Source organism: Pseudochaenichthys georgianus, chromosome 3, assembly GCF_902827115.2.
Source record: "Pseudochaenichthys georgianus chromosome 3, fPseGeo1.2, whole genome shotgun sequence".
NCBI lineage: Eukaryota > Metazoa > Chordata > Actinopteri > Perciformes > Channichthyidae > Pseudochaenichthys > Pseudochaenichthys georgianus.
Window position 1 is genome coordinate 17,674,592 of NC_047505.1, and position 25,965 is coordinate 17,700,556.

The 25,965-nt window shown below is 41.5% G+C and overlaps 2 protein-coding genes across 6 annotated transcripts in view; one reads left to right on the plus strand and one right to left on the minus strand.

The window, feature by feature from the left end:
- The window catches only part of samd4a (sterile alpha motif domain containing 4A), a 55,530-nt gene extending 50,044 nt beyond the window's left edge, over nucleotides 1–5,486 (plus strand). For all 5 annotated transcript variants that reach the window (XM_034105977.2, XM_034105985.2, XM_034105995.2 and 2 more), the window contains one exon: nucleotides 420–5,486. In XM_034105977.2, coding sequence (XP_033961868.1) covers nucleotides 420–448 — 29 coding nt within the window. In that variant the 3' untranslated portion in view covers nucleotides 449–5,486. The remainder of the gene's footprint in view (nucleotides 1–419) is intronic.
- A 3,338-nt stretch (nucleotides 5,487–8,824) lies between these two features.
- gch1 (GTP cyclohydrolase 1) lies at nucleotides 8,825–25,483 on the minus strand. Its single transcript, XM_034109305.2, has 6 exons — nucleotides 25,029–25,483; nucleotides 17,035–17,144; nucleotides 10,631–10,686; nucleotides 9,539–9,570; nucleotides 9,357–9,441; nucleotides 8,825–9,021 (listed from the first exon to the last, which is right to left on the minus strand). The coding sequence occupies exons 1-6, from the start codon at nucleotides 25,357–25,359 to the stop codon at nucleotides 8,895–8,897; spliced, it is 741 nt and encodes a 246-aa protein (XP_033965196.1). The 5' UTR covers nucleotides 25,360–25,483; the 3' UTR covers nucleotides 8,825–8,894.
- Nucleotides 25,484–25,965: the final 482 nt, after the last annotated feature.

The following is a 25,965-nucleotide window of genomic DNA, read 5'->3' on the forward strand; positions in this document are numbered from 1 at the left end:
AGGAACGCAACGAAACAAGACAAAGAGAGGTACTTGTATATGTAAGAAGGCTAGTACATGAGAAGTGTGGTAGAAATAGGTTTCCTTGTTAACGTTTTCTCTCAAATTTGAGGAATGTTGTCTTTTAATTCCACTGCTAACAGTTCTGTCTTCATCAGGACCCAACTGTGATAACACTGACCCTATCTGAGTACGCTGATTCAGTGAACCCGTCTGGCGTATAGAGTCGAGGGTCCTGATGAAGGCAGAACTGTAACGTTGAACAGAGGATCAGTGGTTTGGATCCCCAGACCCTGCGGTCAACACGTTGTAGTGTGTTTGGCCAGATACTTGCTCCTGTAGGCATGGCTATGGTTCTGAAGTGAAGCATCTGCTCAACGACTTGTTAACGTGTCTTCCTCTCTGCTGTTCCTCTTTAGACGGTGCTGATCGCACATCAACGATATGAAGCGGAGACCTGAGCGAGAGCAGTGGGACGGCGCGGGTTCACGAGGCTCTCTCACGATAAGTCACCTCGAGGCCACCAGCCCTCCTGTCCCCTCTGCTTGTAGCCAACGGTAGAGCTCAACCAAAGGATCGGGGCGGGATCCAAGACCCCCCAGAGAGCGCCATCATCAAACGGCTAACGCTATCACATTGGCACCGTCCATCGGGGCGGAAAAAAAACACTTCCTGCTCCGCCAGCATCTGGGTGAGGAGAGAGGACAAGCCTTGAACACGGCCTGGACAGTGTGTGAACAGCGCCCACCCCCTGACCCTGACCCCCACCCTCCCTCCGGCAGGCCAGAAGCAGTACTGCAGGCCAGCAGAAGGGAGACGCTGGCCTGCGGATCGGGGCCCGGTAACACTGAGGCCCCTTCCCTCTCCGACACCCTCGGACCCCCCCCCCCCCCCCCCCCCCCCCCCCAGCACATCATTGACCACAGCTCGTGGCGTTCTTCAAATCCATTACAGTACCTCAGAGCCAAAAACAAGACGAGCTAAGAGGAAGTTTGGGATTTCCTTGACTGTATGCGTCCTGCAAGGATGTTTGTAGAGCTCGGGAAGGTCCTCTTGCTCAGTATTTGGGGGGGCAAAACAAAATCATTTATTTGTATTGTATTTATTGTTTACATAATGATGCTACTTTCAAAGGGTACAAAAACATGTATGAATTTCAGGTATGAATCGTGACATTTTCTGTAAAGCCTTGGCTGTCTACCAGCTTTACGTCCCGAGTAGCCATCACGCTAGTTTACAACCAACGTGCTTATTCTTTATTTTAGCAGCCAAGACATGTCGGCTTGAACAAGAGAGAGAACGAGAGAGGAGGGAGAGAAAGAGGCAGGTGTGTGGAGATGAGAGGTAGGAGACAGACTCAGGAAGTAGTAGAAGAGAGAGTGGAGCTGAGGTGAAACTGGAAAGGGAAGCGGATGTTTAAAGGAGGACGGCGTCAGAGGCGGGACCTCTGATCAGCCGAAGACGACCGAGGAAGATGACGCCATGTCTAATCATGTTGTTCACGTGAGCGAGTGTCGGAGGAAGTGAGTTTGGCAGCGGTCAGTTACACATTGTTTATCCACAGCATGTACTGTATGAACTCTTTTGAATTCAGAGCCTTTGTAGGCAACAGTACATTGAAAATGTAGAGTTTTTTTTATAAATGGGAGATTGATATTGTCAGTGGGATCTGTCTGCATGTTCAGATACTGGGTTTAGTTTGTTTTTTTAAAGCAGGGTGATATGCTTAAGCTGCATGTTACAACTAAATATCTTTTTTGGGGGGTACAGGAAGATTGTGAAATGTGGAGGAGACGACAGAGAAAACAAGAGTGCTATTTGGTTTCCACTCAGACCATGTTGCAACATGGCAGAAATCACACACTGTCAATCCATGAAGGGTAGCTTTCCCAGAGATTGTCTCATTAGTGCTTACCTCCACCTGCTGGCCGACCGCAGTCAGAGCGGGGCAGACGCCTGTGAACACGCAGGCAGATTATACACCGATCATTGATGAGCGATATAATTAGGAAATGTTAATGCTGCAGGAAATCCTCACAGATGTGTCACACGGTCTTCTGTCTGCTCCGGGCCGCGATAGCATTTCTTTCCTTTCTTCTTCAAATACTGACTCTTCTGGTTATTCTGTGTCTTAATATTTATCCTCCGTTTATTGTGTCTGGTAGACAGACTTCATAAGAGCAGATTGATGGAAAGTAAGCTGGTATGAAAACTCTCCAGCTAAACGGTCACCATCCAGGGTTATTGATTATTATTGTTTAGTGTCCTTAGTGTGTTGCAATTCTAGAGTACTTCCTTTGTATCCTGCACTTGATAAGATAACGTGATCCAGAGTCGGATCACATGGAGCAGATTGGAGGCAGAAGTGGAGCGGTAGAACCACAACAGGTGGCCATTATCCCGCCGCTTTGATTCTTTGAGTCTGACGGTGGATCTGGAGCTGAAGATGCTTTGTCTTCTCATCGCTAGAGGACCATGCCAGGGTTTGTGCATGTTATGCTCATTAACAAACCTTTTAAAACACTCTGTGTTACTATAAACTATGCTTATTTTATGTGTTTCCAACCTTCAAGGTTGCACAGGAAAGAAAATCATAATGGAAATAAAAAACACTACAGTACAATACATTCAGTGTGTGTCTAAAGAGCTGAAACATGCAGAAAGACTGATGGTGCCTGAGAGTGGATCAGCGGCTTGAAGCTGCAGTCTGGATCAGTGCACACACACACACACACACACACACACACCACAGGACAGTGTATGTGTGTTAGTGGCAACAGTGCACTGCCTCAGTCGTGTGTGTTTTCTGCACCTTGAGTCTGTAGCCAATCAGAAGTGGTCTGTACATTTGAAGATGAAGATTCCACCAAAGCATGAACTGATGTCACACCTTTCTGTCTGCCGCTCTTCGCTGAGAAGCATCGGAGCCTGTTCCGATGCCACTGCCATATGAATCAGTACTTAAAGTAGATACAATTATTTATTCTTTTTTTCATAATTTTTGCAGAGGTGATACTTTTACTCATTTAGGTGTATTATTATTTAAAGTACCATATGTATTAACATGTTATGGCTGGTGACCATACGTACATCTCAAATATTAACATAGTTATTGTTGACTTTGACTGTTAACTTTTCTTTCTCGTCGTCGTTGCTGTTGTTAAACTATAATCTTGTTTGTATCTATCAGTGTCATGTTGAGATTTGTTTTCATGTGAACTCGGAGCGTGATGCGTGTTCAGTTACCAAATTCACTTCAGAAGAACTGTCAGCAAACAGAACCAGCGGGGTGTAGGCTTTGGCATGCCAGGAAGTAGACTGGCCCATTGTGACCAGTTACCACCTCACTGCATGGCCCTGAGGTGAACAATCGAGGTTGAAATGTGTGTTACTTTAAAGAATGAGACATTATTCGACATATCTTAATGTCAACAAATCCTATGAAAAGACCCAATTCTAAAGATGTAGACTTTCAAAAACTTGGAGGAAACGGTGTATTTGTTGGGGACTATTTCCAGCAGCGGATGAATCTATACTTGGTGCTATGGATGATTTGAGGCAGCAGGACATTGTATGATGGATTGACTGAAACGAACTACAGTGGTTTTGCATTGTAAGGAAGGAACATGTCAACCAGTGCAACGGTGAGGCTTATCGATCTGTGTTTCATCGTTTGATAAGAGTGTTATAGCAAAGGAGTTGATACACAGTGTTGGTTTTGGTCTTTTCATAGCATTTGTTTATGTTAAATAGTAGAGAACATCACTGTCCTTTACACATCACGTGTTAAGATAAACCAACCTGCAGTCTGTAATGTGATCAAAGGGATTATTGAAACTGTCGTACACTTGCAGTATTTTTATTTACTTCACCTTGCCATGTTTGAGTTATAAAGGTGTTGAAACAAAGTTTTTAGTTTTGCATAAAAAAAACACTACTTTTTGTCTGTGACTGACAGCATTCATAACCTGAGTTTATGGGATGTTGCTATGCGTGCAGAGTAACATAGTAACGTTACATGTTGTGTATTTGCAGTCACAGAGCGTCTGTGTGACGGGACAGTGGAGAGTTACAGCTCTGAGGGTCATTACACATCTCTTCAAACCAAATGCTTTATTTGTTCTAATGCATATCAGCTCTGCTCACTGCAGTATTAACCGTTAGATATCGCCTTGATATTCCAAAAAAAACATTTAATGTACTTTAAGTTGAGACATATATGCTGTTTTGTATCTTTTACTTTTTGTCATAGGTTCTGCAGTTTTAATATGTTGATATGGGATGCCAAGATTTCTCTTTTTTCCCTGTGTGTTCAGCAGCATCCATTCTGTAACTACGGTTACCGCTTGACTGCTCCTTTATTTCATTTCGTTTTATTTTATCAAAGAGCCGATGTCCTGTATTGACTGCAGGCTTACATATATATTTGACAAAAGAATATTGTATGTTTAATAATAAAAAAACTCAAAAAGACAAAAAAGTGCAGAAAAAAAGAAATGGAGAAAATTGAAAGAAAGAAATGTGTAATTTATATTTCCAAAGTGCATGCACGAGGCGGGAAGGTCATATTTGGAATAACAAACGGCAGTGCCTTTTTTTGTACTCGAGACATTCACCCCAAATGTAAATGGTTTTATATAGACTTTAAAAGCTGTTGTGTTACAGGATGAAACGGCTGTGTCAGGCCACACTCACACTGCAGCTGCACGTCCCCATTCAGACCCCCCCCCCCCCCAGTGTTATGTAGATACAGAACAGATGAAAGTGTTAACTCATCCAAGGATTGTCTGTAAACCTGATCCACATGAACATACTGAACAAATGAAAGAGAGTTCATTTAGATTTGAGGAGACAACTTATAAGATGACTATTTTCTTAATTAATTTGTCATTCAGACTCAACTATTTCCTCCAAGTGTTTAACACTTAGTGTTCACGTGACAATACATCAATACTGACCATATCAAGCAGAACCTGAAACCATGAACACTGACTTATACTCTCTTATCTAAATGAATCCTCTGAGGACACAAGTTGAGGATCTGGAGAGAATATGATCAAGTTTCATCAAAATCCAAATTGAGCTAAACTCAAAAAGTGATGTCCAGTTTCCTGCACTTGGTTGAAAATAAGTATTGTGAACTCTATGCCACATTTAAAGCATCTTCATGTTTGATGTTTGCTGCTCTCAAAAGCTAAATGTGATCGAACACAAAGTTGATCTGAATGTAGCGTGGGGGGTGCAGTGTGAGCGAGGCCCGGGCGGTGAACTGGGTCTGTTGTTTTCTGTCCGCTGTAGGTACGTAATGCTGATATAAAGTTATGAATTGCTCTGGTCTGTACAAACATGTGTGAATGAGTGTGAATGTGAGTGTGAGTGAAAACATTCAAGTGTTATTCAATGTGTCTTGCTGTATCTGTGTGGCGACGTACCAGAATGCTGTGACTTGGCATGCCCCCGTTATACATAAAGAAAAGTTCTAACTCCTCGTGTGTGTGTGTGTGTGTGTGTGTGTGTGTGTGTGTGTGTGTGTGTGTGTGTGTGTGTGTGTGTGTGTGTGTGTGTGTGTGTGTGTGTGTGTGGCCGTTTGTAGTGTTTTAATTCAAATGAAGCACCTATTCCGCCGGTGTAGATCTGCAGGTTTGAGATGGATTTACAGCATGGGAAAACAATTTAGCGCTTGATATCATACATTAAAGAACAAAGAGAAATGTCAACTGTTGGATTTCCCCTTTCACATAGAGTTATATAGGTGTTTGTGTATGTAAATGAATGCAAAGGCTACATTCCCAAAGTTCCCTCCAGAGGGAGTTTCTCTCCCACACACTCCCCCCACCCCGCCTGAAACTCCTCTGTATATTTCTGTAACATAGTGACATCACTATGTAACACTATTGGCTAGTGCTCCAACACATTGTACTTGATAGGCTGAAGGGTGGCACATATTTAAGCCCTTAACCAATAACATTAGAGCTGGCCTGCTGCTTACCAATCAGAGCACATTTACTCACACACACACTTCATGTCTTAGTCTTTTATTTCCGTGCCACTATATATTTCTATTCTCGTAGTTTGTTTTTTTCCAATAGCTTTATTTATTAATTTGAATAACTTCACAAATCAAGATCTTTGCAAACAAAACATATGATTCTATGCTTTTTTTATTTTTAAGAAATCATATCTTGTCCCCCACATATTAACTAACAACCAAAAAGATCATTTTAAACATATTTTCACACACTGAAAATCTTTTAGAGCCTGTAGTGAGCATAAACATGAACATTGTCCAGACGCTGAGTAACCTTCACTTTGAATCAAGACTACTCAGGGAACTGTTGAGGAAAGGCGTGCACTATTCTGTGACACAGTGTCTTGTTGATATGTACCACTGGAGGGTGCTACAGTCGTAGTGACTGCAATGAAAAACTAGTTCATATTTATAATGCTTTCTTTGTGATCCAAATGTAACACAAACCAATCACTATATTATCAGTAAGGGTGTGATACCATACACTCCTATTGTGTCTCTTCGTGTCAGTGACACATGTTTACACTATCAAACAACATTAAAGCCTGAGCATGTTCTGTGGGTCTTTCACCTCTGGATGTCATCAACGAGGTGACGTCAGAACAAACCATGAAGGTTTACATTGTAGAGTGTAATACACTGAAAACCAGAGCCTCTGCTTTATGAAAGACATGGATGTGATGTAACAGGTCTGAGAGCTGCTGAGTCATGCCTCTGTCAGACATCCAGACCCCGACCAGCTCACTCTGGGCTCAGGGCCAGATGAACCCTCTCATTGGCCAAGGGGCGTTAAAATGGAGCTGTGGGCTCCTCTTGTTCTTCACAACCAGTTTGGATCCTTCCATTTATGTTTAATGGTTTCTACATTTTCCAGAGTTATGAGCTTACTGTTGTAGCAACAGTTGCTTCCAGCTGTTACAGGTTCAGCATGAACCTTCAGCCAGAACAAAGGTAACAAGTAAAAACATAAATTCTTCATTGTTACAATACTCCGTTCCCAAATATACCGTAAAAGAACACATTATGGAGAATTATTATCTTTTCAGAATATAATATATATTATTTTTACTGGATTTTGTAATGAATTTACAATTCTTTAAAAAAAAAAAAGGAGCTACATGTTTGTATGTGGTACTAATGAATCACTTTAAAAGATGTATTATAATATAAATAGCTAACATTTATACAGCCTTTTTGTATCGTGTAGCTATGAAGCTAGTTCAGTTTAAGTGAACACACATGTGAGTTGTGTGTGGTGTGTTGTGAGGAGACACACACTTGTTGCGGTCACATAGAGATTTATTTTTCTTTGATTAAAAAGGAATGGAATGAACAAAGTACAGAAAGTGACACTGATGGTGAAGGGGCCACGCAACAGGCCGCCCTTCTCAACAAGGCCACAAAAACAACAACATCATTAGAGCCGACTCTACCCCCTAATCCCACCAGGAGCGTCTGCGGCGTTTTTACGAATCGCGGCCACTCTAGTCAATGGGTGCTATTCCACCAGACCTGCTGCGCCGCGCCGCGGCTCGAAGCGTCCCAGAAGCTCCTCGCTGCAAGGAATTTCTAAAATATACGATGAATCCTATTTTTGACGCGGCGCGGCGCAGCACACGCAGGAAGTGGAACGTTCATCCAACAACTGCGAGGCTGCACACACGACGCTCCGCTTCCGCAACGTTTTTGAAACGCGCCTGGTGGAGGTCGCAGCGCAGCCGCTTCCGGTGGGATCAGGGGGTTAGGGCTCATCTCTCCTTGAAAACACAGACACCCACACGCCCACATTTAACTCCAGTCACCACATTTCACAAAATAAAACCTTCCAAAATCAGTCTGGGGACATCATTACGTAATCAAATGCTACACGTGAAAAAACAAAGTCACTAAACACACATTTAATTTGCCTCTTGATAAATTCAAATTGTTTCAGTTTGCTTTAAGACGGTGAGTATTCATAAAGAGGCGAGTTGGCACATACAGGCTGGTCCGCGCAGGACCGTAATGTTATTTATAATTTATTTAAAAACGTAATGTGAAAAATGAGAATACTGTTTTTTCTCTCAGATACAGATGTGTTACTGTAGGTAATCCAGCGATGTCCAACACATCCATACTGTGATGAACCATTGTGTTCATCAATGTTGCAAACTGTTTTCTATATGTAATCCTCCAACAGTAAACACTGCTTTTAATCCTCTAATATTCATGTATTTGAGAGACACACCATCTCTCACAAAGCTTCCCTCAGCCAAACATGTTTTCTGAATTCATCTCAGACCAAAAAACTACATTATTTTAAAGTGTTGTTGTCTTTTGTCTAACTTGGACAGGTATGAGCTACTTTTGTCCTCATGATGTTTGGTGAATATGTCTCACACTTTACATCACTTAGCACATTTGAGTTTTGTCTATTTGTATCTGACTATGTAAAGGGATTTCAAACAGTCTTCTTTTCAAACTGTCCCCTGTATTTCCAGGAAAACAAAAAACCTCATAATTTTGACCTAAAAAGTAAACATGTTAATCTGTGGCCTCCAACACAGAAATCACCACGGTAACGCTTCACTTTATCTAACCGATACAAAGAGTTGGATGGAAAACAGTCAGGAGTGGAATCTTGTCTCTGCTGTTGGTGAGATGGACACACACACACACACACACACACACACACACACACACACACACACACACACACACACACACACACACACACACACACACACACACACACACACACACACACACACACACACACACACACACACACACCCACCCCCCCCCCACCCCCCCCCCCCACACACGTAGCCCGTGCAGGTGGAGGTAACCCCAGGCAACAGGAGGATGAAGAAGAGCTTCTTCGTCCTCAGCTCCTGATCAGCATCAGAAACTCATCGCGGGTTTTCGGATCTTCCCTGAAGACTCCCAACATGGTGCTGGTGATGGTTTTACTGTTCATCTTCTGAACGCCTCGCATCACCATACACATGTGACTGCAGAGAGGAAGAGGGGGGGGGTTAGAACAACAGGCAGAGGGGGGAAGGAAGAAAGGAAGATAAATATAAAAGATGAAATGTAAAATACATATAGTTTAAAGGGGTCATATTATGCTTTTCAGGGTTTCCCTTATATTGTTATATTGGTTTGTGTGCATGTAAATAGTCTGTAAAGGCCTAGTTCCTCTAGGAAATGATGTGACTGGCAGAAGAGTAAAGGTGGAAGAAAAGAGGAGAGAAATGAATTAAGATGAAGGAAATCAAACCAAACTAAAGGAGAAAGGAATGATCAGATATCTGACCCAGTTGTTAGTGGACAAAAGTCTACGTACGTTGCCTCGATGACCACCCCCACCCCGGTGGGCTGCAGGGCCTCTGTGATCGCCACGGCTATCTGTTTGGTCAACCTCTCCTGAACTTTGAACGGACAGAGGGACAAACATGAACCCGGTTAGACAGAACAAACAACATGAAGTGAAACAAATGAAAGCCCTGGCCTGACGGATCTACGTACCTTGTAGTCGACGGCTGTAGATTTCAACAATCCTGAAAGGGAGAGAAAGTAAATGCTCAGTCGATAAAATATCAATGCCTTCTTCTTCTTCTGTGCCCTACAGCCCTATTGTTGTCAAATAAATAATACAATTAAAACACACAAGCTGGAAGGAAGCAGAAGGAAATGAACAGATCTGGGACCCGGGCATCACCTCCGACCTGTTGCTCTTCTCTGTGAGTAAAACTACTTCAGACACTTTTCACCTCATGCACCTCCAAGGAAATGTCAACAGGACCAAACGTGCAGCATGAAGTAGGTAAGGCATTCTTAAAGGAAAGGAAAAGTGCGGCAGCATACAATAAATAAAAAGCTGCTTCAAAGAAGACGAGGAAATGCCCTTCGTCCAGTCAGTCGTTCACTTATGAGGAATTACGTTATCAAAAATATATTCTCACAATATTTCCACTGTTTGCAATTTGTCCACTGTTGTTCCACTTTATTATATGTTATGTTTACTTGAATATATATTTAAGATGATTAATTAAGACCCTAGATTTAAGAAGCCATGATTTCCCATGAAACAGTCCCATAGTATTTCTTCATTGAAGTCTCAGGTTGAGCAGGACATGAAAGGGACATTTATAAGATTCAATTAGCGCCAATAAAATGTGAATGGATCAGCTGTCCTCATCGTCGTCATTGAGCGGTGTTACTGCAATAAGCCTGAAGGTATTGGGTCAGTCGGATCAGATTCTACACACACACACACACACACACACACACACACACACACACACACACACACACACACACACACACACACACACACACACACACACACACACACACACACACACACACACACACACACACACACACACACACACACACACACACACACACACACACACACACACACACACACACCACACACACACACACACACACACACACACACACACACACACACACACACACACACACACACACACACACACCTTTTAATAATCAGCTTACATTCACAGATGCTCTCACTCTTTTTCTCTCTCTCTCTCTCTCTCTCACACAAACACACACACACACCTTAACAATTAGGGTAAATGGACTCACCTGGCCAGCTTACTGAGGCCCAGAACTCTCTTGTTGGGAAGGTAACCGATGTGAACCTGCCAACAGTGGGATTCAAAAGATGAAGTAATCTAATAAGAGATTAAATAATTGGGATGAATTACACAGTCTGCTTTCAGTAATGAAAGGACTCGTGCATCTCATGTGAGCAACACTGCTAGATTACATTTATCTGTGGGCTTTCACTGCCCAGCTTAGTTGGCAATGATTTCACTAATAGCAGCAGCACACATCATTTCAGATGGAGTTCATCATGTGTATTCTTTCTGGAAGAATAGCATGCGACATGGGGAATTCAATGGATTATCTAACATGCAACCTTACATTTTCTCGGGGGGCCCAATTGGGGGCGTCAGATACAAGTTGTGATCACAACATCAACCTTTTCACCCAGAAAAATTGATTGTTTGTGTCCGCCTGATGGATGGAAGTCCGATAATCATACATTGTTAGCTCTGTTTTTGGTCTCTACCATCTCCTGAGGGAAATGTATGTTGGTCCCTTCAGCTGCTGATTCATCCTCTATGTTCAGGAGTGTCTGTCTGCTGTTTGGTAGGAAGTGCACAGTGGGTTTTACAGCTGATTCTCTGGAAACGGCTGCCTGCTGCGGCTGAAAACAACACTAAAAGTTAACAATGATCTGAAAGGCAGTTTAAAGCTCTGCAAAACTGAGTCAGCAACATACAAACTGCCCTAGCTTTAGTTTGGGTGCAATTCACAGTTTATATCAACATAATAGCTTTGTCATGTTTTCCTCCTCCAACTGAAGTTTTGGCTCAGTGTTATTTACTTTACTTCAAGAAAATTCCACAAAAATATAAAAAATGTTGTGGTATTCCCGGAAAAGCAGATGTTTTCGCTTAAGTGTACTTTAAGTTAAGTGAATAACTGTTTTAAAACACACACACTAAGCGACCAGAAATCTAGATGACACACTGAGAGCAGAGCAGGTGGATGAACAACAGACGAGAGGAGGAAGAGACGGCGGCATCAGCTGAAGAATCACTGCTGTGGATGTCTGGAGGCTCTAATTCTCTCACACACGCACGCACGCACGCACACACACACACACAACTCAAATGTCAGACGCAATTTGAGACAAGACGAGAGAAAGGGCAGCGGCAACAAGCGTGCAAAGATCTCTTTTCTTCGGTTTCCTCCCTCTCTACTGGAGCGGCCTGACATATCGACATCAAACAGACCGACTGTGACGGCTCCTTCTCCACTTATCTTTCATGCGGTCTTTCAGGCAAATCCTGGGTTTGACGATAGGGCACGGTTAAAAATAAATAAATGTGTTTAATTTAAGATAAAAGCTTAAAAAAGCTCTGATTGATCCAGCAATAAACACCTGATGGACAATGTCAGCAAGCTGGGGAAGAAAGTGAAACGTTTAGCCGCTAAAGAGATAAATATTGTTGGTGGAGGGGAAAAGAGCTAGAAGGGGAGTGAATATGACTCCAGGTGAGGGCTGCTGTTGCTCTGTGTCTAATAGATGTGCACAGTATAAGCAACTGTTTGCAACATGTTAAAGCGAACAACTTTACAGGACGACAATATGTTTCCACGGTGTGTCTGCCAATCATTCTGACCCCTTGTGGCCAAAAAAACTCAATTAATGTAGTGTTAAGTTCCTCCAAAATGTTTAAAAAACTGACGGTATAAACACATCGGCAGTTAATTCCATACACCTAGCTAAAACTAGAAAAAGCCTTTCATAACTGTTGTATTTTAATTTAGGAGGATACAATTTGTGGTGCTGTTAAATCATATTGACTCATATACTGGCTCTTCTATTATTTGGTCCACCCCATTTATATCAATAAAGAAAGGCTAAATCAAAGCCTGTAAAGTTAAATCAGCACCTTACATTAGAATAAAGTAGCATTTATTGTAGAGTGGTTGTATTAGACTACAATTTAGACAGTTGTCCCTAATAAACAGGGAACTGAGTATAAATGAAATATTTAATCCAATGGCTGCTTTATTCCATCAAATGAAAAATACTTTGGATGTGCATCCCTTCATACGTACACATAGCCGTTCATCAATTGTCAAACTATACAACGTTTGTTAAAGTTTCTTAAAGAGCTGCTGGTCAGAAAACACATCAAGACAAGCAAATGGTCTTTTGACTTAAAAGTTTGTTTTACATCTTCCTTTATCAAAACATTAAAAGATGCATTATTGCCATTTCATGAGAGTTTTAACCTGTTTAGCCCTGAGCCTGTTTTTCAGGTCTCAGGCTCGAAAATGACATTCCCAGAACAAATGACCATATCTTCCCTTCTAAAAGGGGTAAATTAATAATCTTTTTTCTCAAAGCAATGATAAACCTGTGAGTTGGATGTAGAAAAGTCAGAATCAATATAGATGTTTTTATTTTAAAGTAAATTCAGATTGAACATAGTAAAAAAAAAAATGTAAATTATAGTGTCTGTCCAAAATAAAAACATTACATAGTGAAAACCACCCTTGAATGATGGGATCGGAAACTACAGTAAAAGCTTTAGGAATCCAAACTACAACATATAATAAGTACCCTGTATCAAGATTGATGCAACACAAGTGAAGTTTGACCTTTTTAGAGAGGTTTAGAAAAAAAAACGTACTTCTGGGGTCATTTGGGTGCATTTTCCATATCTCTGGTCCCCCTCGTTCGATTTTGATGATTGACATCTCTTTTTAACCGTTAGAGCCAATAGAATCGAGGGGAAGTTCCTAAAATCCATCTAAACATTACCCATTGGTGAATGAGTGCTGCGCAGCCAGAATGCCCCGCAACCGGAAGCTGCGATACACTCTGGTGGCTACCATTAGCAGCTAATAAAAAATCTCCGATTTTTACATGAAAATTGAATTATGGATTATCAATCATTTTTGCAAAGTGACAGACACATTGGATTAACCTTCAGCCGCGTTTTTTCTCGTTGTAATGCCATTGAACACGACTTTTGATCAGAATAACAGCTAAGGTGAGACGATCTCCTGTGAATGCTCCGTAAAGCTATTGTGATGTCTGTGTTTGCTTCCCCTGTCGCGAGTTCTGATCGCTCAGTGATGATACTAATACCTATATAATCTGTGGAATCTCAGATTTAATCTGATATCTTGTATGTGCAGTTACGATAAGTAATAAGGGTATTTTTACCTTGAGTTCTGTGCTAAATGCGTTAGCATTTTTTCGCTCAGGGGTCATTTAAATGCTTCTTATGAGACTTGTGTTTTGTTTTGGTAAAAATGGTTCGTATTGTGAGTTAGCTGAGTTTCTTCTAGTTAATCTGGTGTGACACATTAATAGGTCTTTAAATATTAAGAAACCCTGGCTGAGACACAGTTTCGTGAAGAAAAAAACCGCAGCCCCCTCTACCGGCGGCTCTCGGGCTTAACAGGCTGAAAATTAGGCCGTTATTTACAGTGTAGTTTATCTTCACAGGTTGACAGACAGTGGCTAATCTCAGGGTAAATGACAGCCTGTAATAAACTGGAGTTGTGCTGCAGACACTCAAAGAGGAGGAAGAGGAGGAAGAGGAGATGAGTCACTGAGACACGTAGATGAGAGAGACTAGATAAGAGGCAACGCTGCTGACGAGGAAGAGGGGAGGGAGGATGTTTAGGGACATAAACAACCACCTGATGACACACACACACACACACACACACACACACACACACACACACACACACACACACACACACACACACACACACACACACACACACACACACACACACACACACACACACACACACACACACACACACACACACACACACACACACACACACACACACACACACACACACACACACACACACACACACACACACACACACACACACACACACACACACACACACACACACACACACACACACACACACACACACACCACACACACACACACACACACACACACACACACACACACACACACACACACACACACACACGAGGTGTTGTTAGTGTGTCATTCACTGCTGTCATCAGAGCCCATTTAAAGCGGTGAGGATCAGCTGCCAGCCCGTATTGTCTTAAACGCTGTGCACCTGCGGGTGAGGGTGGGTGAGGGGAGCAGTGGGGGGGGGAGGATCAGAGAGAGGGAGGAGGACAATCAGGTTCCTCAGTGGAGAGTAATGCTGTGAGCACAGCAGGGAGGGAGGGTAAACAGATCTCAACTAATCTGATTGTCTCTCATGTTGCTGTTGTTCCGATCAGCGGCCCTCTGATAAAGGCTTCTCAAGATACACATCTCTCACCATGTTTGAGACAAGCTTTTTGTATTAAATTATCGATATTTGCAGCTTCCTCTTGGAAGAAATGGCCCCTTTATGATCAGAAAGCAAAGCGGCTCAGCTGCAGATAAGATATGTTTTTTGTATTTGACCTGATGTGCAGTTTACTTTTTGGACTGTGACAATGTGCTGTGGACATGTCTTCCAATGTGCTGTTTGACACTGAAGACAGCATATCTGGATGGACAATTGTTTTCCATGGCAACCTTTGTATTTTATTTTATGTGTGCCAGTGTGTGTATTGGATTTGGGGTCCGTGTGTAGTTGTCTCTTGTTAGAGATTATGTTTATATTTTTTATAATACATATTTATCATGTATCAGTTTCAACATTCTGCCTGTGTAAACTAGGGTTAACCGATTAACCAAAATGTACATATCCTATAAAAAAAAAAAGATGTGGGAAAATTGTTTACAATTTTTTTTTATTTTATTTTGAAAAATAAATAAATACATGTTCAAATAAGTATAAAAACCAAGTCGAATTTGTCAAATGTATTGAACTGGTAATCACAGTTTGAAAAGTTGCCAGCTATAGGCCTACAGCTTTCATGCTTAAAACATAACTTGGTTTTTAAATGAAAGAGGGATCATACTGTACACGAACAACATAACGGGTTAGGGTAACGTAACCCTATTACAACAGAGATCAACAACCTATAACAGGGCCTATGCACAGAATGCAGCTATTCAATACTCATTCTGCAAGAATTCTCATTCTTGTTTAAGAATATGAGCATCAGGGAAGAGGCGGGTGCGGAGGCGATTCACAATCAGGCCAGCTGTAGAGAAGACCCTCTCAGCTGGAATTTGGGCATAAGATGAGGTTTGAGTCTGCGTGATCTGCGTGTAGGGAGGGGCAGCAGCCATATCATTGGCTAGAACTAGCTAGATCTGATGGATTTGGACATAAACGCGAGTGAAGTATAACCGGACGCGAGAGAGAGAGAGAGATCAGCACCTGCAGCTCTGCCCGCTGTGAGGGACCGGTGAGCGGAGCAAAACACACCTTTAGACCCAACACATTTAGCTTGAATTGAATTATTCCATTTGATAATATGTAATCAACTTAGGCACCCCTCCCAAATAAAAATAAAAAAAGTACAATAAAAATATTCATAACTCATATTCGAATACCTGAATAATTTGGAATATTCGATTAATCGTTCCCATCCCTAGTGTAAAAGCTTTGTTTTGGATATTTAAGATTTTAAGTCCTTCAATTAATATTTTACATTTAACTTTGTAGTTTAGACATCGATAAGAAGATTGACACCATCTACGAGTCTGCTGAAAACAAGAAGCTACAGTTTAACATAAAGTCAATAAGATATGTGTATCTTTTAAACATGTTTAACTTGTGTAATGCTTGACACTGCTGCTGGAACAATATTATTTGCCCATTTGGGATAAATAAAGTATCCATCTATCTAGCTTAGCTTAAAGAGTGAAAACTGGAACAAACAGCTAGCCAGACTCTGTGCAATGTAAAACCAACCAACACCTCTGAAGCTCAATGTTGGGGAAATATTAGTCAGTTTATCAGCTTGTACTACCCTCGCAGTGTTTTGTCTCTTGTCCTGCCTGTTGGCGTCAGCTGATAGGTGTTATGGTTTTATCTTGTTATGCACAATGTTGATTGTTCTCTCAGAACTAGCTAAATACATGGGTCTGGGGTAGAGATCTTCAGAATTGGTTTGGCAACCTCAGTGTCAGCTCGTGTGTCTGCAGCACATGTCTTGAATTCTCCAGCCGAGGCTCCAAATCAACCATCTCATAAATCCTGTTTTACCAGGAGCAGATTATTTTCTATAGCCAAGAAATAGTTTGGCACAACTTCTAATTTCCTTTAGATTTCAGAATTGAGAAACATTGTGTAAATAAGTGAGCTTTAGGATATGTTTTGGTACTTTAATATCTTTTTTCAATGTCAAACTTTGGAGGGATGGTGGTATTAGAGGAAATGTCAGCAGGTCACCAACAGATACAGATTATCCCTCTGGGGATCATGAATATTCACATCATGTGTTGTATATAAATGAATAACCACCAGCATCTTCCACCAGAGGGAGAACAGCTGTTTATGCTCACCCTGCCAAAGATGGGCACCAGGTGATGTTCACACATGGAGAACATGTCGATGTCTTTGACGATCACCATCTCGTCGTGGTCCTCGTCGAAGATGGCGTCGTTCAGCACGTCTGCAGGAGAAAAGGAATATTCATGAGAAGAGAGGAGGAAAGAATCTCCTAAATACCCCAAACAAGTATGCTTTGCAACAAGGGGTTATCTCTGGTTCTTTTTTAACAATGTCCCTTGGCGATGGACGGATGGAAACAACCCGGGACACCAGGTCCACCTCCACCGATGATCCGCTACCTTTTTATCTCAGATTTGGTGTTCCTCTGGCAAACACCGAGGTCTAATTATAGCTCTGCCTCCATACGCTCCTTCCTGTTGTTGCTTTATTACAATTTTCAGTCGCCGGGGGTTCAATAAACCGCTTTATCTGTTTGTGACGACGCAGGCGCCGCTCGCTCTCACCGCCGCGTTTTTTAATTTCCTGACTGGCTATCTGTTGGAGGGAACTGGGGGGGGGGGCAGACAACGGACTTGTTGCTTCAGTCTTTGCAGCTCATTGAGCAACTCTGTGTGTAAACAGGACAGAAGGTCATTTAACGCTTTTAAGGTCTCTTTTTCTTACCATTTTTGTTTCTCTGATTATGACGCAGTTTGTCACGATGCCACGGCACACCTCTTTAACCAACATCACCTTTTGTCTCATGTCTCTTGATCCTATATGCAGTGTTGGGAAAGTTCACTTTCTACATGAACTAGTTCAGTTCACAGTTCACACATTTTAAAATGAACTAGTTCAGTTCATAGTTCATAATTCAAAATGTTGAACTAAAGTTCATGGTTTCAAAAATGAACTAATTTATAGTTCATAGTTATTTTTTCAATACGTTGCTGCAAGCTATTATTTGTCTCCTGTACGATGTTAATGGGCCATTTCAATGTTTACAATATCCTCAGAGGGCCGTACAAGTTATTGACCTCTGCTTAAAAAAACTAAAATCACAACTCATTCATTTCATTCTGTGCAAAGAAAAAGCAACCTCTTAATCCAGATATCTCACCATGACTCGCGTATGCATGCACGTGCAGGGTGGAGCGTGACCACCAACACAGAAAGATATGGACACAAGATGTGTGCAAATGTATTTAGTTTCCTATCCATGTGAACATGATTTAAGTGGGGGGGACCTAACCTCCTATAGGGGGGTCCGGGGGGCGTGCTCCCCTGGGAAGATTTGTTGCACTTTGAGAGCAACATTAGGAGATCTATGGACACATCTCTCAACACCCAAACACAACTGTAAGCAGATTTTCTTTTAATTTATGGATATTTGACAAATCACTACCCTTTCAAACTGTATTCTTCTTTATTAATAACTGTCATATAGTATTTTATACCTGTTTACTTTATTCTCTTGTTTTTTTTATAACTATAATGATCATATAAAGATGTGCCTTTACCTCACTGGTTGTAGACAAAGCTTCTTATATTCGTTAGCATAGCTAGCTAACCAGATGCTAATGATAACAACACAGTTATTGACTGTATGACAGATGAGCAGATCGCCACTGGGCTTTCAACTAAAGACACAGACACGCAGAAACTGCGGCATGTGTATGGACTTATCGGTACTGCAATTTCTGAAGTGCTTGAGTGGCGTTCTGGTGCTCTCCGTCAGAACTGCACCCCTGTCAGTCGAGACATATACCACGTGATGACACGTTAGGCTCGTGTTGTGTTCAAGGACCCTGACCTTGGCCAGGAAAAACAGGCACTCGCTTGTTTAATTATTTTGCGGTCTAGATTTCTTTCATTTTTTTATTTTTTGCGTGTGTTTATAAATTACCTCGAGGGCCGTACCAAATTGTCTCGCGGGCCGTATACGGCCGGAGGCCGGAGGTTCCCCACCCCTGCCGTAGAGTCTCACTCTGAGCGAGTGCTGCTGCAGCTGCTCTCGGCTTCGTCCATACTAATTCATTCATTCATTCAATGCTCGCCGGTTCCGCGGTCCCACATTGTTTGTTGTGAGGAGTCTGATATATTTAGTATATTTATATTTTAGTGCGACAGCCAGGGGTGACAGGCGCGTACGCGTCACAGGCAGCTTGCTGTTGCCAGATTGGGTGGTTTTCCGCATTATTTTGAAGCCTGTTTACGGTGTGTTTTAACTGGGATTTCGGCTGAAAGGCATATGAAATCTGGCACACTTTTGAACGCCGTTATAATACAGTGCTGAGAATGAACGCAGTTTTGAACGCCGTTATACAGCGCTGAGAATGAACGCGTTCTCAATTACGTTCATCTAGCGGAAATACAGTACGTTCAGTTCACGTTCGCCCAAAATATGAACGCGTTCATGAACGATCGTTCATTGAACGCGTTCAGGTACATCACTGCCTATATGAGACTTTTGACAGCTGTGTCTCTGCAGATGTGGCGTACTGCTTTGGATCAACTCTTCTCCTGTGACTTGATAAACCCTTTGTGTAATCTTTTTCCCCAACTTAGGTCACCATCAGACGTTGTTTGATGTATCAAATTAATTCATTAATTTAGATTTTAGCTGAGGCTGAGAGTAATTTCATTAGTTTTGCAAGAACTTGGCCAAAAACCACAGATGTTGTTAAATTGTACAAAGGGAAAATGTATGTGTACTAATTAGTAACTGTATCTTTCTTCTGTTGGCTGCTACCCCAAAACACATTGATTATATCTGCTTTAATAAAAATGACTCAGCATCCTCAACAGTGTCGTTATGATATCTGATAGAAAGCAAAACTACAGAAATTAAATTAAAGTTGTTGTAAAAAAAACTCCGATTACAGATGTTACACTGTCTGTTACCGTACAAGTTGCATCTCTCTCAAGAGGACAACACGCACGCACGTCCTCAGGGAAAATAACATTATGTCAACCTTAACTGGATAAAGGGCAGCTGGTGAGGACTGCCGTTTTGGACGCCCTGGGTGACAGAAAGTATCAGGTAATGACAGGCTTACTCATCATCAGCTCCACATTCAATAGTGTGTGTGCGTGCGTGCGTGTGTGAATCTATACAAGACACGAAAGCCACATGTTGACACGTTCTGAATGCAGCAGGAAACAGTGGAGTGAATGGCTAATTAACAGAGGTTATTCACTTATTGTTTGGCAGCCATAACACTGCATGCAAGGCAAGGCAAGGCAAGGCAAGGCAAGTTTATTTATATAGCACTTTTCAACGCAAGGCAATTCAAAGTGCTTTACAAAAAATGAAAGACATTAAGCATTAAAAAAGAAAAGCTAATAAAATAAACATTAAGGAAAAATACATGGATAAAAGTTACAGTGCAGTCTAAAATATGAATAGTTCAATTAAACATTACAAGAAAAAGTACATGGATAAAAGTTACAGTGCAGTTTAAGATATAAATGCGTGCTTGTGTGTGACATTTCTCACACACACACACACACACACACACACACACACACACACACACACACACACACACACACACACACACACACACACACACACACACACACACACACACACACACACACACACACACACACACACACACACACACACACACACACACACACACACACACAGTCTTAACCCCTGGGCTGTATTCATGAGTCACCCCTGTACATCCCGGCCTCGACAGAGAAACCTTGTTTATTTCCCAGTTTGACATCCCATAATATTCAGTGTTCATGCTGTTTTCAGAGCTGCTGCGTTTCAGGAAATTGTCTTTTTTTGTTGCTTATTTAAAAAGACCTGTATTGACTCCCCGGTGCTCTGCGCTGCCTTTTGATTGGAGGCCACAAAAGATTTGTTTGTGTTTTGTTGCTAGGCAGCCTCCTCACAATCAGCTGATGATCAGCTGTCAGACCTTCAGGACAGGTGTTTGGTGCAGTTTTTTGGTTTATGTGGTCATTATAAAGGCCTTTTATGTACATCAAAGTTCTCTGTGTGAGTTGTGGAGGTGAACAGTGAAACTATAACTGCTGTAAACATCTATCACTGTTCACAGACACACTTCCTGCTTCAACTCTGACTTTTCCTGAGCATTCTCGTTCAATGAGAGATTATAACAATTTGCAGTATGAACTAAATAGTAAAGTGGTTTATTTAATCTGGATAATCTGTGTTCTTCAGACTTCATTATACTGATGGCGCTGTGTCATGGTCTCAGAAATTAGCGTGTTGAATACAAAGTTATCATATATGATAGAAATGCAGATCAAATGTAAGCAGCTCTTTTGCTAATATTGTTAGCATGCTAACTGATTTCAATTACATGAGCACATCAGGCTGCCAGGTTGCAGTTGCAATACAGTTAAGTCAATATTTGTATATCAAGCCCAACCTTTGTAATAATAATAATAATAACGGGTTCCATTTATAAAGCACTTCATATTTGATTTCAAATCCCGAAGTGCTACAAGTAGTGAGCATGAACAGTATAAATAAATATTACACAACACGGTAGAATTAATAAAAAGCAATAAAAAAAATAAAAGGGTGATAAAACATATGTATATTTTATTTGTATCCAATCCAACACTTTAATGGGAAATACGTTTTGAGGCTGACTGTTCTCCTGACTGTCTTCCTCACTGCCTTCCTCTCTGTCAGACATGGTAGCTGATGATGTAGGCCTACTTCTTTCTCTCTGGCTGAGTCTGCGATTAGCTGCTTGCATCCACAAGTCAACAGCTGCTTTTGGGTCGAAAGTCTCTGTTGTCATCTTAGACAAGTGGATGGAATCAAATAAGTATGTGAACATAACCAATAACCTACCATAGCCAATAACAAATTAAACTTGTTTTATTTGTGTTGTTCATTCATATCTTATTTGACCTTAACATTTATTTATGCATCTTTTTTTTATCTCCAGTTTTAAAGGATATGTTTGGTTAGTGTCCTATAGTATACATTGGAATGTTTTCAAACCTGTTTATCCCAATAATTATAAAAGGAGTGCCTTGGAAATATGTGTTTACATAAATTGTGACCCAACCGTTTGAACTTGGACTAAAGTGAACTATCTAAACACTCAAGAGTCCTTTACCTCACTGAGCTGTAGTTATCACTCGGACTGGAGAGAGCTCTCCTCCACATTATTGTAGAAACATCTTCTTCTTATATCCGTTAGAGCAGCTAGCACCAGATGCTAATAACAACAGCCCTAACAACCCTAATCAATTCAAATGACCCGGTGCTCTTTTTTTGGCGGAGGTGCGCACCAGTTATGTGCAAAGTGGAAGGACTCCAACAATAAGTCACGCAATCTCAGTGGCTCAATTCATCAAAAGTAATTTGGCCTTGATTTGTTGAAGCAAATTTTCCAGCAAAAACTAAAATATATTGTGGTTGCAGCTTCTCTTTTGCAACTCGTCTTTGTTTTGGTTAAGAAAAATTAAATAAATACACAAACTTGCATTCTGGTGGATTGAAAAGACCAAACAATAAGGATGAATTCACCTTTTGATTATTAATATAATAGATCATTAGCTTTGTAAAAATGTCCTTCAAATCAAAAACGTGTGCAGTAATCCAAACGTGTTTAATCTCTAAAGCTCCTGTACAATCACGAGAGCAGAATTCCTATTAAATCTCTGCATAACTTTTCCCCATTACAAGTGTGTTGGTCATGTGCACGGCAACAAGAGGATTTTAGGCTCATGTGGTGATGAAAGCTAAACCCATGACACACACACACACACACACACACACACACACACACACACACACACACACACACACACACACACACACACACACACACACACACACACACACACACACACACACACACACACACACACACACACACACACACACACACACACACACACACACACACACACACACACACACACACACACACACACACACACACACACACACACACACACACACACACACACACACACACACACACACACACACACACACACACACACACAGTGTGACGCTCACTAAGAAATGCTATAACCCCCCACAAACATCCAGCTTTGAAACTACATTTGTATTTCTGTTTTCCAACAAGTCAAAGGGGAGTCTCCTGCAACAGCCAATCAGAACACAGACAGAACACCGCCTGCAGCACACATGTATGTCATCATTATCTCCTCCACTGTCCATCCTCTCCTGCTCAGAGGTAAGGAGAAGGGGAGAGGGGTCAGCTGGTACCTGTGTGAAAGCATGAATCACTCTTCACATTTGTCCCCCCCCCCTGCATTCCTTCCTTTACAGCTTAACAACACATTAACCAACTCCCACCACAGAGCAAACCACCTCCAGATGGAGTTATGGAGGAGGCTGAAGGGGCAGATCCCGACTCCAGCCAGTCCAACGCGTGGAGAACCCGGCCCATGTGAAGAATGACAGTGCACATGTAACCCTCCCACACCTGCATGTGACTCAGCAAAATCCTCTCTGGAGCAGCGGGTCGAAAGGTTTAGGTGGATCCAACGGGAGCCAGAGGAACGCACGGATCAATGTATTCAGTTTAATAGCTTTAAAGAGTACACACAGTACACAGAGGTAGTTGAAGGGCAGTTTTTGTCAGCTCTGATTGAGCATGCATATCCTTTTAATTTCTGTAATTATCTTAAACAAATGTTTAACTCGTTTGGCAGCAACATCCAGCCCGACTAGATGGGCCTGATCAAAGGTCATGAGAATATTTGTTTCAAGGAGCGGATTTAGGTGCGCAACACAAAATGTAAGACTGTTAAAACAAACACACACACACACACACCCCCCCCCCCCCCAAAAGCTTCCGACATTTTGGAGAAATGTGTATAACATTCTTTTGGGAAAAATGTATATAAAAGATGCACAAGGCCAGGACTAAAACATTTGTTTTCCTTTATGGGATCATCTGAAGTTGTGACCTTTAATAAATAACTTAGTGCAATTTCCGAAATCCAAAAGGTACACCTTTAGATTTCTTGCTTTGTTTATCCAACAGTCCAAAACTACTGTTCAGATTACTATCAATAAGAACTGAGAAAACGGCATCTCATCACAGAAGCATTGTTGCTTTATAAACACCTTGTGCGTGCAATTCCAGTTTCAGGGCTTTTGGGGAAACCTGGCTCTGCTGTGTGAAGTCATAGCTCCGTTTCAGGCTGACAATATTCACTTTTCAAATGCAGAGGTGGAAAGTAATGAAGTATTTTATAAGCAATGTTATGCTTCTACTCCACTATTCACAGTGTAATTATTTTACAATTTAATTCATGGAGTAAAGTACAAATATCTCAAATCTTCATCTTCATCATCATCATCATCATCATCATCATCATCATCAAAGGCACTCTGATCTGTTTCAACTTTATCACAGCAGGAATTCTGTCATTAAAAGCATCTCAGTCTGGATTTACTCAAATTGGTTTTATATCGTGAAACATTACTCATGATTACAGCTGAGCACCAGGTAGACCTTGAAGTCCCCTGACTTTAAAAATGCTTAAATATCACACTTTATACAATAAACTTATATATTAAAGCACTCAATATGCAGCAAGTTGGCTCAAATGTTGATTAACTGTATAATATTGTCTTTTTAGAGTTTGATTCCTGTATAAGAAGGATTTTCATGGTGTAGCTGGTTGAGATATACCTAATGAAATATCAAAAATATAAGTAGATACACTTTATATGTTGCTGGGGAGCTTTATCTGTCACAATATTTGTTTTTACTGATCAATTTATTTTTAAAGTCTTAATGGACAAACTACAGCTGTCAAATGAACGTTGATTGACAATAAAAGTATGTCCCACTTAGTATAAAGTTGAGTTAAAAAGGGAAATAATAGCTTTTACTTATTAAACTACGTCCTTTAAATCAGGTAAAAGTCTTATTTCTGATTATCTGAGAATTAGTAAATATGAAGGAAGTATAGAGAGTGAGTTTTGGGAGATGCTGACTCCTTTAGCAGCCACCTGTTGACCGCAGGACAAATCCCCGCATCCTCTGAGCGGCTTTGGGACTTAAAAACTCACCGATGATTTTCTCCTGGTAGCCCTTGGTGAAGAACTGCATGGCGGTGGCCGCTCTCCAGGGGGTCTTGAGGAGCCCCTGCCGCTGGGGGTCATCCCCGAGCCCCCGCAGGATGGTGGTGTAAGCGGCGGCCAGGGACGGCAGGCTCATCTCGTTGTCCTCCACGCTCCTGGTGCGATCCTCCCGCCAGCTCTCGATCACCGGCCGCTGAGAGCCGGACTCCGCGGCGGGAGGCTGGGAGGGTCCGCCGGCCGGCCGCTTCACCATCCCGTCACAGTGTCCGTTCACCACGGAGCTGGTCCCGGCGTCCTTCTTGTCGCTGGAGTGCTCCATCACTTCTTCTTCTTCTTCTTCTTCTGTGTTTAACTTGTGTTTCCTGTCTGCTGTTGGACCAGTTGCTGCTCTCTGAATCTCTCTCTGTTCCGAGTTAAAGTACGCGCTCCTCCAGCAGCCTCTACATCCAGCCTTTATAACAGCAGATAATCCAGGGAGAGCTCCTATTGGCTGGCCAGGGGGGCGTGGTCTTCGACCATTTCATTAGTGATGCAACAAGTGCTTATATCAATACTACAGTATACAAATACTACATTCAGAATCTTACTAAGTAAATGAATATTATCATTGCTTGTACTTCAGGTAGCTGAAGTAAAGTACTCAATGTGCATAATGGGTCATTACAGAATCATATTGTCTTGGGTACAACTGGCTAAAACTTAAGCATTCTAGTACAAGTCTTGCAATTAAAGAAAATAAGTAATATTAATAGATAATTAACATTATTCATATAGAACCTTTCCAAAACAATGTATACAACAAGCTTTACAGGGAGTTAACAACAAACCCAATAATTAATGTATTAGAAAAACTATAACAAAAGCACTTTCCATAAAATGATTAAATAAAGCAATACAATAGGATACAGGAAGGCTAGACTATATA

Bases quoted from the DNA above. Each gene is read 5' to 3' on its own strand.
- gch1 (XM_034109305.2), bottom strand. From the start codon at position 25,359: ATGGAGCACTCCAGCGACAAGAAGGACGCCGGGACCAGCTCCGTGGTG. The intron at 17,145-25,028 runs GTGAGTTTTTAA...TTTCTCCTGCAG, and splicing joins CTACCAGGAGAAAATCATCG to ACGTGCTGAACGACGCCATC. The intron at 9,571-10,630 runs GTGAGTCCATTT...TCTCCCTTTCAG, and splicing joins GGCCTCAGTAAGCTGGCCAG to GATTGTTGAAATCTACAGCC.